General features: G+C 43.6%; 1 protein-coding gene across 1 annotated transcript; it reads left to right on the forward strand.

Annotated features, from left to right (window-relative positions):
* Positions 1 to 1084: 1084 nt before the first annotated feature.
* Positions 1085 to 11094, forward strand: mcm2 (minichromosome maintenance complex component 2). The gene is made up of 20 exons (XM_032548441.1): positions 1085 to 1191; positions 2889 to 3070; positions 3483 to 3655; positions 3727 to 3857; positions 4368 to 4506; positions 4762 to 4859; positions 5001 to 5122; positions 5418 to 5625; positions 6243 to 6377; positions 6818 to 7009; positions 7100 to 7193; positions 7269 to 7347; positions 7842 to 8013; positions 8094 to 8220; positions 8310 to 8422; positions 9147 to 9311; positions 9396 to 9470; positions 9541 to 9723; positions 9814 to 9969; positions 10725 to 11094. Exons 1-20 carry the CDS (start codon positions 1186 to 1188, stop codon positions 10833 to 10835), a joined length of 2661 nt encoding a protein of 886 aa, XP_032404332.1. The 5' UTR covers positions 1085 to 1185; the 3' UTR covers positions 10836 to 11094.
* The last annotated feature ends 328 nt before the right edge of the window (positions 11095 to 11422 follow it).

Below are 11422 nucleotides of genomic sequence, written 5' to 3' on the forward strand. Positions count from 1 at the left end.
AGCATCTATGCACCACATATCTTTTGACTCATCCTGCTTTTCTTTATATTCTTCTTCCAGGCAAGAATCTGTAGCAAGTTGATTTTACTGGAGAATTTATTTGGATTTTATTTTCTTTTTAATTCCTTTTCATGATCAATAAAGATGATTTTTATTATTTTTTAACCCACTTAACTCTGATTCAGTGTAACATTTAGAGAAAGAGGTCAGTAAACCAGTGTAAGGTCAATCTTACTTGCTCTTTGTAACCAGCAGTTTGTTGTAAAGAGATCATTTGCTTTCTTGTTCAATAAAGGGATTAGCACAAAAAAAACTAAATACATTTTCACATTGAGCTGAACTGTCTAAAACTAAACCATTGGATATACAAAACTATTTATACATGTTTACCTTTTCAGATTTTGTCAAATTGCAGCTCCAGGTCTCAGTGTATTGGGATTTTATGTGATATAGAAAATAGTTTGTAGAAAGTCTTCCACCAGCTTTATACATCTAGACTCTAGAGACTGAAATATTTGCTTATATTTCTTTTAAGTTTACATTACAAATTATCTGCACTTATAGTGAGATAAATACACAGATTGACCCTTTTATTTATTTATTTGTTTTTACAAATCAGGCAATTAGTGTGGCAAAAAAAATTAAATATGGGTGTCAGATTTTCTGATTTTTATTTGGAAAAACGTTTGAGTGTTTGTCACTTTCTTTCCTTCACAATCATGCACTACTTTGTTCTGGTAAATTACGTAAGCTCCCAATAAAAATATATATTATGATGTGTTTTAACAAAGAAAAAATAAACAAAACAGTTAGAAATTACAGGATGTTTTAAGTACAAACAACAGAAAAAACAAAAAATGGTTCCCGGGGCCTTGTTGCGTCATAAACTCCGCCCGGACAGGAAAGTGAGAAAAAAGGTGCGTTTGTTTAACTCCACGGCGTACACCGCCTCCTTTCCACCGCAGCCGCATTAAACAGACAACTGCGCCTGTTCGTGAAAGAAAACAAATCCAGCTCAAAACCACGCCTCATAGAAAACAATAGACCAATAGAAAATCTTCACGTCAACGATCATTTTCATTATTCATGACTTTTCGCGCGCTTTGACTGTCACGTGGTTGTTTCGCGCGAAAAGTGACTCCCGGCAGGAAGGAGAAGAAGCAGCAGACAAACAGCAGCGCATCAATGGCGGTGAGTGAAAACGAGCTAAAACCGAATAAATGAGCGAATGTTTGGGGTTCGCTGTAAAAAAGGAAAGAAAAGATAAATAATTCAGGGTTATTTGCAGTAATTTGAGTTTTTCTCGGTTTTACTGTATTGTAGTTTCTGTATTGACACTGATGGGGAGAGTTATTACAGTTAGAAAACTAATATTTTGTTAATGAAGCCTCATTAAAATCCGTTTAGCGTCAATAATATGGATGATAGGTTTCGTCTTGTTTGCTTTAATTCGTAAATGTTGGTTTTAATGGAGCATTTAAGTAACTGTTAGGCTGTTATTAGCTGCCATGTGGCCGCTGATGTCTTTATTTAATATACAACAAAGCTGAAGTTGGCTTCTGAATTGAGAAATGAATAAAGGGCGATTCCACCTAATTTCATCTTTAATCTGCTCAGATTAAAAATATTTAGACTCTTCAAACTAGACTAGGTTATTTTTCACTAGCAGCAGAATATTGAAAACCCAACTACGATGTGCGAAACCTTAATTTGATTTATGAAAGTTAAATAAACTGCGATTTCAATGCATTAGAACTGACTCGGTTCAGAAACTGACATTTAGACTTTTCAAACCTGGACTAGATTATTTTGCAGTGCTAGCAGAATATTTTTAACCTATTTGAGTATTTGTGAAATCTCTTAATCTGAATAAAAATGGTAAAGTTAGAGAGAAATAAGGTTCAATTTTCCATTTATAAGCTAGCTTGCTTTTTACCCTTATTTCTATATGCTAATATCAGTTAATAATATCAGTTGAGTGTAACAATGTTTATTATGTAGTCTTAAAAATAGGAAATAATGACAAACTCATAATTTGCCACGTCACACAAAATGCACTGTATATTGCACACCCCCAAAATATTTGACTATTTTGCTCTTCGTGTTTTCTATGTTTTCTATTCTTTTTTATGTTTAATCACATTTATGAGCTCAAATAGATGCAAAACAAAGAAATAAAACCTGAAATGATCTGTGAAGGTAGAGAGAAAAAACCCAAACTGATCTAAAACATGTCAGGCAAACATTAAATTAACCTCGGCTTTTAGTTCAAGCTGTAACAAATACTAAAGTTATGTTATCGAAGCTGTATTTTCCCTATATTTTATATATTTTTGCTGCATTACTAATGACTAGATCTGTCAACGTATAATTGTCTAAAAGAACGAGAAATCTTTGAAATACAAACCTCAAAATTTGAAATGACTCAAAAATGAGATGAGCATCAAATGCATCAGACAGGCACCAGTTGTGAAAACCAGTAACAGACATTATTACATTTTGATGATGATCATTAAAATAATCAATACACGTCATATATTTTGGTCAATTTATTATGAATCAAAAGCAGCTTTAACAGCTGGGTTTTTGTCTTGATTTAAAGGAACTCCGTGTTTCGGCTGTTTTGCAGTTTTTTAGAAGTTTGTTCCAGCTTTGTAGTGCATAGAAGCTGAATGCAGCTTCTCCATGTTTGGTTCTGGAGATGCAGAACAGAAAAATAAACACATGGAGGATTTTCTCTAGGTCTCGCTTTGACATTAGTCCTTTAATCGTGGAAATGTTGTTCTGGTGACAGAAGGCTGACGTTGTAACCGTCTTTATGTGACTCTGAAGGTTCAGTCGCAGTGTTTGAGTGTTTTGACAGTCACCAGACTTTTGGTGTTTTGCAGGATTCCTCGGAGTCGTTCCACATGGCCACCAGCCCCAGCCGAGCCTCCAGGAGAGGAGACTTGACCTCCAGCCCCGGGCGCGACCTTCCCCCCTTCGAGGACGAGTCCGAGGGGCTGCTGGGCGACGGCCCCCTGCCGGAGGAGGACGATGGGGAGGAACTGATCGGGGACGGGATGGAGAGGTGACTAGACCTGTCGCAACAAATCAATGAAGGAAAACAAACTCAGTCATTTAAATTTGCATGATTTATTGTTTCTCTTTTCTCTCTTTCTACCATAAACTGGATAATAAACGTTTTTGGTCTCAGCTGGCCCCCCCTGTTTTTTGAAGGATCATTTTGGTTGTTTTTGTTTATTTATTTTGGATATTAAAATGTCTTCCAGTTCCAGTGTTAAATGTTGATTATAATTTAAAGTTTATTGATCTTTGGGAATGTGTTATTTTGCCATTAAATTGTCTCAAAACAACAACAACATTATTGTTTATCTCAAGAACTTCTGGGACAATTTATCATCCAGCAACATTTGTTTGCTCAGGAATCTGTTGATGTTTTTGTTGTGTTGCAATCCCAGATAATTTTGCTGTTCTTCCAGGGATTACCGCGCCATCCCGGAGCTGGATCGGTACGAGGTGGAAGGTTTGGACCTGGATGACGAGGATCTGTCGGAGCTGTCGCCGGGAGCCCGCGCCGCCGCCGAGGAGGCGATGAGGCGGCGTGACCGGGAGCAGGGGCTCACCGGGAGGCTGCGGAGAGGACTGCTTTATGGTGAGCAGAACCGCTCAGAATGACCCAGAACCGCCACGGGAATCAAACTGACGCTTAACTTTGTGTTCCAGACAGCGAAGATGAAGACGACGGTCCTCCCGGAGCCAGACGGCGGCGGATCGCCGAGCGCGCGGCCGAGGGAATCACCGACGGAGACGAAGAGGAGATGATCGAGAGCATCGAGAACCTGGAAGACATGAAGGTTTGTGGTAGTACAATTCAAGGATATTAAATCCTTGAATATCATTGAATTTCAGTTAGGTGTGTTCAAGGTTTAGAAAGGGTTAAGTGTGTTCAAACTGCACAGTTTGGTAATAAAGTGCAATTAGTGAGGAGGGATGTGAAAGTTTAATGATATTCTGTGATGATGATAAATCTGAACAATTATATACATGCAATTAGTTTTAAGTAGCAGCAGAAACACAAGTGGAGAATTTGGGGATTTTTTTTGTTGTTAAATTAGTGTTTTATTTGTTGACCTTGTTCCTGCTGAATGTATGATTTTTATTAATAACTGTCATAGATGATGTGATATAACAGTGAATTGAAGCTGTTATTTTTCAGTTAACGACGGTTTCATTAACTGAAAGTGAAGCCGTCATTTTCAGCTCCAAAGTGTTCTGCTGTAAAGTTTGGAAACATACCTTGGAAATGCTTGAATTTTCCTGAGTTTTCCACCCGGCCGGGTTTCTGACGGGTTTCCGACCCGCAGGGCCACACTGTGAGGGAGTGGGTTTCCATGGCAGCGCCTCGCCTCGAGATCTACAACCGCTTCAAGAACTTCCTGCGGACCCACGTGGACGAGAACGGCCACAACGTGTTCAAGGAGAAGATCAGCGACATGTGCAAAGGTAGGCGGGGATGGCGAGGCGAGCAGCATGGTCACTTCCTGTTCTAATCGATGAGCTGTGTGGTCACTTCCTGTTCTGATCGATGAGCAGCGTGGTCACTTCCTGTTCTGATCGATGAGCTGTGTGGTCACTTCCTGTTCTGATCGATGAGCTGTGTGGTCACTTCCTGTTCTGATCGATGAGCAGCGTGGTCACTTCCTGTTCTGATCAATGAGCCGTGTGGTCACTTCCTGTTCTGATCCTTTTCCTGTGCAGAGAACAGAGAGAGTCTGGTTGTAAACTACGAAGACCTGGCGGCCAGAGAACATGTTCTGGCTTACTTCCTGCCTGAGGCCCCAACCGAGATGCTCAAGGTGAGTCGGCTTTTTGTATTTTTAGTTATTTATGTTTTTACCTTCCTTTCTGCGTGTTTTTCCATTTTTTACTAGTTTGAATGACAAACTAGTAAAGTTTGGATGATGATTGGAGGTAAACGTGACTAAATCTGTTCTCAGATTTTCGATGAAGCGGCCAAAGAAGTCGTTCTCGCCATGTACCCGAAATACGACCGCATCGCTCACGAGATCCACGTCCGGATCTGCAACCTGCCTCTGGTGGAGGAGATCCGGGCGCTCAGGTATCGCTACTCACCGCCATTTCTCATTTAATGCAGCTGAAATTAATGATTATTTCACTTATAACATTGGAAACTGTTTTGTTATAACCAACAGAACCAGCACTTTTTTGTCAATATTAAGACATTATTGACTGAATTAGGATCTTAACTCTTGCTGAAATCTTGTCAGTTAGTTTTGTCTTATTGTAAGTGTACTAAAATATTTGCCTTTACAACTAGACCAAAAATATTTGGTAATATTTAGTTTTTGCAGTGAAATCCGTTGAGCGTCTGACTCGTCACTCCTCCTCCTCAGGCAGCTCCACCTGAACCAGCTGATCCGGACCAGCGGCGTGGTGAGCAGCTGCACCGGCGTTCTGCCGCAGCTCAGCATGGTCAAGTACAACTGCAGCAAGTGCAGCTTCGTTCTGGGGCCGTTCTTCCAGTCCCAGAACCAGGAGGTGAAGCCGGGCTCCTGCCCCGAGTGTCAGTCCCAGGGGCCCTTCGAGGTCAACATGGAGGAGGTGAGCTGTTGCCAAGATGGCCAACTCAACATTTAGACTACATTTAAAGAGGCAGCGTCACGTAAAATCAACCTTTTTAGCTCTATATCATGTTATAATTTTATTCCCTCATCAAAAACGTACCTGGAGTTTTGCCTTATTTCTTTCTCGCCTGTTTGAGAAATCCTTTTATCTCCATGGCAACCATTCAGCTTAGCAAAACACCTGGTTGGACCTAGATCTGCCTTCAAGGCACAGCTCCTTCCCTACTCAGCCCCTTCAGACTAGCCAGCAGCAGTTAGCAAACACCTGCTGAGTTCCTTACAGGAGCTACCTGTCAGAGCAACACTGCTAAAAACCTGAAAGGGTTAATAAAGGAGCCATGTTGTGATGACTTTCTGAAGATGGAGCCTCAGAAAGAGCAGGAGCTTCTTAAAGAGACAGAGACTCAATTTCAAGGCAGTGTGTCAGGAAGTGAAATTTCTTTTTAGTCATAATTAACTTAACATTTTTGGAACAACTCAAGGTTAAAGTTACTTTATTATGCTATAAAATGGCAGCATGTGCCTGGAAAGTATTGCCCCTTTAAGTTGTCAGCCCAATCAGAGGGGATTTAACCGGCCGCCTCCCTCCTCCAGACGGTGTACCAGAACTACCAGAGGATCACCATCCAGGAGAGTCCTGGGAAGGTGGCGGCGGGCCGCCTGCCGCGCTCCAAGGACGCCGTCCTGCTGGCCGACCTGGTGGACAGTTGCAAGCCTGGAGACGAGATCGTGAGTCCAACTCCGTTCAAACCGTGAGGAAACGATCGAAATGTCAGAACGCAGCCTGACCTTCATGAAGGACGAGTTTCCTGTCTGGAAGGTTTTAGAGTTTAGTTGTTTCATGTTTTCAATGTTTTCAGGCCTGGATGAGAGGAGAAATATCTGAATTCAGAGAAAATAAATATTTTATCCGTTCTTCTATGTATCAGTCTGTGCATCCGCTCATTTAATTCTCTACACATCCTGTTGTCCATCCATCCATTTCCAGTCTTATTTAAATCTTAACCTCTGCAGAAGAAAACTTTAAAAAGGCACTGAGACTCTGGAATCTTGAGAAGAAACTTTATGAAAAAGTTTAGAAATCCAAACGGATCAATAAAACAAAAAAGCAGAGATTCTTTTGATGGAAGGACATTTTGCTGAAACTGTCCGTCTCTTCGTCTTGCCAGGAGTTGACTGGAATCTACCACAACAACTACGACGGCTCTCTGAACACGGCCAATGGCTTCCCGGTGTTCGCCACTGTGATCCTGGCCAATCACATCACCCGCCGGGACGAGGGCGTCGCCGTGGCGGAGCTCACAGACGAGGACGTCAAGGCGATCGTTGCCCTGTCGAAGGATGAGCGAATCGGGGAGAGGGTGAGGAAGAACGCCATCACCTTCCAGACTGAAACTCGGCTGATTTCTGTCGGTTTAAATAAACCACAAATTTTTACTTCCTGCCTGCAGATCTTTGCCAGCATCGCTCCGTCCATCTACGGTCACGAGGACATCAAGCGCGCCCTGGCGCTGTCTCTGTTCGGAGGAGAGCCTAAGAACCCAGGTACCGACTCCCAGCGGAGATCCCGACTGCGTCTCACCCATAAACGTCCATGAACTGAGTCTCTCCCTCCTGCAGGTGGGAAACATAAAGTGCGTGGCGACATCAACGTTCTGCTGTGTGGAGACCCGGGAACCGCCAAGTCCCAGTTCCTCAAGTAAGAGTCGACTTGCAAGTTTTTGTTTTTCTACTGTTTCTAAAAACAAAAGACACCACGCTGGTTTTTGGCATTTTTGGTGTCTGGAAAAGGAGCCGTTTCAAAATTCTCCTGATTAAGTCACCTTCAATGGCACTGTGCTGTAACCTAGCAACCTCAGTGAAGCTCAGCCCCATTACCTAGCAACCTAATCTGAGCTGGTATTCCCGCTGCATGACTGCTGGGAAAGACGAGCATGTTGTTCCAGAAACCACTTGCTGCATTCTGGTTGGTTGTGCAGGAGGCTCCACTTCTGCTTTTCAGAGATGTACGGTCGCATAATTGTGCATCTGGCAAAACTGACCAGACTAAAATCTGAGGAATTAAGAGTGATTTTGAATGCAATGAACATGTTTTGTAGCCCGTGGACCAATCCTAAGCTGTAATGGATCACCTTTAAAAGTCGTGTTTAATCCAGACCAGAGTCGGTTTAACGGAGGAGTTTTCTTCCCCAGGTACGTGGAGAAGGTGGCGAGCCGTGCCGTCTTCACCACGGGTCAGGGGGCGTCCGCCGTGGGCCTGACTGCGTATGTCCAGAGACACCCTGTGAGCCGCGAGTGGACGCTGGAGGCCGGAGCGCTGGTGCTGGCCGACCGCGGCGTCTGCCTGATCGACGAGTTCGATAAGGTGAGCCGAGACGCACTCGGATCCCGACCAGGACTACGACTTCTGATGGAGATTTAATTAAAACGTTCTTAAACCTCCAGATGAACGACGCCGACAGGACGAGCATCCACGAGGCGATGGAGCAGCAGAGCATCTCCATCTCCAAGGCCGGCATCGTCACGTCGCTGCAGGCCAGGTGCACCGTCATGGCCGCCGCCAACCCCATCGGTGCGAACGCCAGTTAATACGAAGGAGGTTCAGTTCGGCCACCTGTGGTTTGTCGTTTTTCCTAACCGTTTTTCCCCCTGTGTCTCCAGGCGGCAGGTACGACCCTTCGCTCACCTTCTCTGAGAACGTGGACCTGACGGAGCCCATCGTGTCTCGTTTCGACGTGCTGTGTGTCGTCAGAGACACCGTCGATCCCGTGCAGGTACCGCAGTTTCATGTTTATTATTAAAAATATTAAAAGATGAAACGTATGTCGTGGTATTGGTGCCCAAATTAAGTCTATTGGATATAGCATCCTAATTGCAGGATGATGTATTCTTTCCAAAGCCAGTTACTGTTGAGAGGCAACAAGGAGGAATCGTCACTATCATTACCTTTAGAGAGGCTGGTTACCCACTGGATTAACTACCGTCTGTGCCGTTCATTAGCACAGATAAGCTGGCGCTAGGATTAGCATGCTTAGCCACTCATGACTATTTTTCTTTGTCCTTTATGGTTGATGTCACAGTGGATTGGGAAGCCAGCGCTAAACTCTGGAATGCCAGCACTGGTATGAGAATGCTAGCCTCACCAGTGCTAACGCTAGCCTTTCAAAAGTCAGTGTTAGCTTCTTGAAAGTCAGAGTTAGCCTCTTTGTGCTAATGGACAGTGGAGGAAGTAGGGAATCCAGTGGGTGACCTGCCTTGGCAATCTAGTCACTTCCCTTTCCAAAGCTCATGCAAGTGACTGCTCTCCCCATTTGAAGGCACTAGGTGCTCAGTTAGCGGTGTCAGCCTACCAATCAGATCAGTAGCTAGCTTTGAAATAACCATAGCCGCCTGCGACAAGTAAGTAGCCTCCTCTAGATGCGCACTGGTCTTAGTTGTGGCGCTGTATCAGTGAAAGTCAAGGAACTCTGTCTGATCTGCTGCCATTTATCAACCAAGGATGAGATGCTGGCGCGCTTCGTTGTCGGCTCCCACATCAAGCATCACCCTAGCAACAAGGAAGGGGGCGTGGCCTTGGAGGACGTGGTTCTGCCCAACTCTTTGGACGTCCCGTCGATCCCTCAGGAGCTGCTGAGGAAATACATCATCTACGCCAAAGAGCGGGTCCGAACACACCCCGGCGAAAATCAGTCCAGGTTGATCTGCTCCAGAAGAATCTTTGGTATTTATGTATTTATTTTTGCACAGGTTCACCCCAAACTGAATCAGATGGATCAGGACAAGGTAGCTCGCATCTACAGCGACCTCCGCAAGGAGTCCATGGTGAGTCCTCTGCTGTCCTGGTTCAGACATGTTGGTGTAGAAACTGACATTGCTTTGGCACCCCCTGCAGGCCACAGGCAGCATCCCCATCACGGTGCGCCACATTGAGTCGATGATCCGCATGGCGGAGGCTCACGCCAAGATGCACCTGAGGGACTACGTCCTGGAGGATGACGTCAACATGGCCATCAGGGTGATGCTGGAGAGTTTCATCGACACGCAGAAGTTCAGCGTGATGAGGAGCATGAGGAAGGTCTGCTGCTGCTTTGGAGTTAGAAACACAAAATTTAACGGGTTTCTAGGAGGAACTTAACCTATTCTCTGGCTCCTGTTTGTTGGCCAGACGTTTGCCCGCTACCTGGCGTTCCGCAGGGACAACAACGAGCTGCTGCTGTTCATCCTGAAGCAGCTGGTGGCCGAGCAGGTCGCCTACCAGAGGAGCCGATACGGAGTCCAGAACGACACCATCGAGATCCCAGAGAAGGAACTGCACGACAAGGTGCGGAGGTTTACACATGGAAATGTCTGCAAACAGATGTGCAATCATACATCTGTGTAGCTTTGAAAAGCAGAAGTAGAGCCTCCTGCACAATCAACTAGAATGCAGCAAGTGGTTTCTAGATGGTAAGGGTGTTTTCCCACCTGATAATCCAGTGGACTCGGTTCGATTGAGGACCAAACTTGCAACATTTTGAAAAATCAGTTCCTTTCCTGGCCTGTGGGGGCGCTGCACCAAGAACTACTGAAGGAAACCACACAAAAACATCTGAAGAAGACCCTGCGCTACATCCTTCTTCACAAAATGTTAATAAAAATGGAGTAGCATCAGATTTTAGCGGTTGTATCTTTGGAATGTGACTAAACATTCGGGAGGTTTTTGAAACGGCTCATTTTCCAGAAACCCCCAAAAACTTTAACTTGTGGCCAAAAAAATGTTTTTAAGTGCGTGTGTTGTTTTTTTTAGAAACAGAAACTCAAATGGAAGAACAAAACCGAATAGAGCAGTTCATTATTAATCCCACAATGGAAAATTGTTGTTACAGCAGCAAAAATATATAAAAATCAATATAAGCAACTATATATTAAAATATCTACAGAAAAAATAAAATTAGAATTAATTAAAAACCTGGAAATCTGGTAGATTTTTAAACACGGAATAATAATGGGTCTCATTTTAAAGTCATTTTTGGAGTTTCCTGTGAAGAAAACGTTTTGAAGACTTGTGCTGATCTCCTGGTTTTTTTCCTTCTGCAGGCGCGACAGATCAACATCCACAACCTGTCGGCCTTCTACGACAGCGAGCTCTTCCGCTCCAACAGGTTCAGCCACGACGGCAAGAAGAAACTCATCCTGCAGCAGTTCTGAGACCCGGCTCCTTCATTTTGGACTCATTTACCCGAGACGCATGTTGTTGCTCCCATCAGCTGAGACACGTTTGAAACAGTCGCATTTCGCTGAATGGAGCCTTTAAAAAAGCTTCATCGTTGTTTGTAAATACATGTACATGTTTTATGAGGATTTCTGACTGTAGTTGTTCTGAAAAAAATCATAAAAACTGAATTTAAAGAAGTTCAAATAAATTGTTGTTGGATTGTAGCTGTTAATAAAGGATTTTGCATGAGTATCTTTCTGGTTTCCTTCAGACTTTCTGTAATCCTACAAACTCTGAAAGCTCATTTGTTTAAATGAGTCCAGGTTTCAAAAAACAACTTAAAACCACCTTAAACCTCAACATCTAAATTCTGACTAGATCCAGATCCTGCTAAGGACTTGACTCCTGAACACAACGACAGTTTTCAACGAGAGTTCAAAAAAGTTACCCTGGGATTCTTGGTGACTTTCATTTAAGCCAAATTTGAGTCTCTGACCAACACAGAGTTTTTACTAGAGCTTGTTAAACCAGAAATTTACACTTTTTTTTTTTTTTTTAGATTTAAAAACTGCAATTTAAT

The sequence above is a fragment of the Xiphophorus hellerii genome, chromosome 20, assembly GCF_003331165.1.
Source record: "Xiphophorus hellerii strain 12219 chromosome 20, Xiphophorus_hellerii-4.1, whole genome shotgun sequence".
Classification (NCBI taxonomy): Eukaryota; Metazoa; Chordata; class Actinopteri; order Cyprinodontiformes; family Poeciliidae; genus Xiphophorus; species Xiphophorus hellerii.

Excerpts from the sequence above, each read along its gene's own strand:
- mcm2 (XM_032548441.1), top strand. Across the intron at positions 8,221-8,309 it reads GGCCGCCGCCAACCCCATCG|GCGGCAGGTACGACCCTTCG; the intron begins GTGCGAACGCCA and ends CTGTGTCTCCAG. Across the intron at positions 9,970-10,724 it reads AGAAGGAACTGCACGACAAG|GCGCGACAGATCAACATCCA; the intron begins GTGCGGAGGTTT and ends TTCCTTCTGCAG.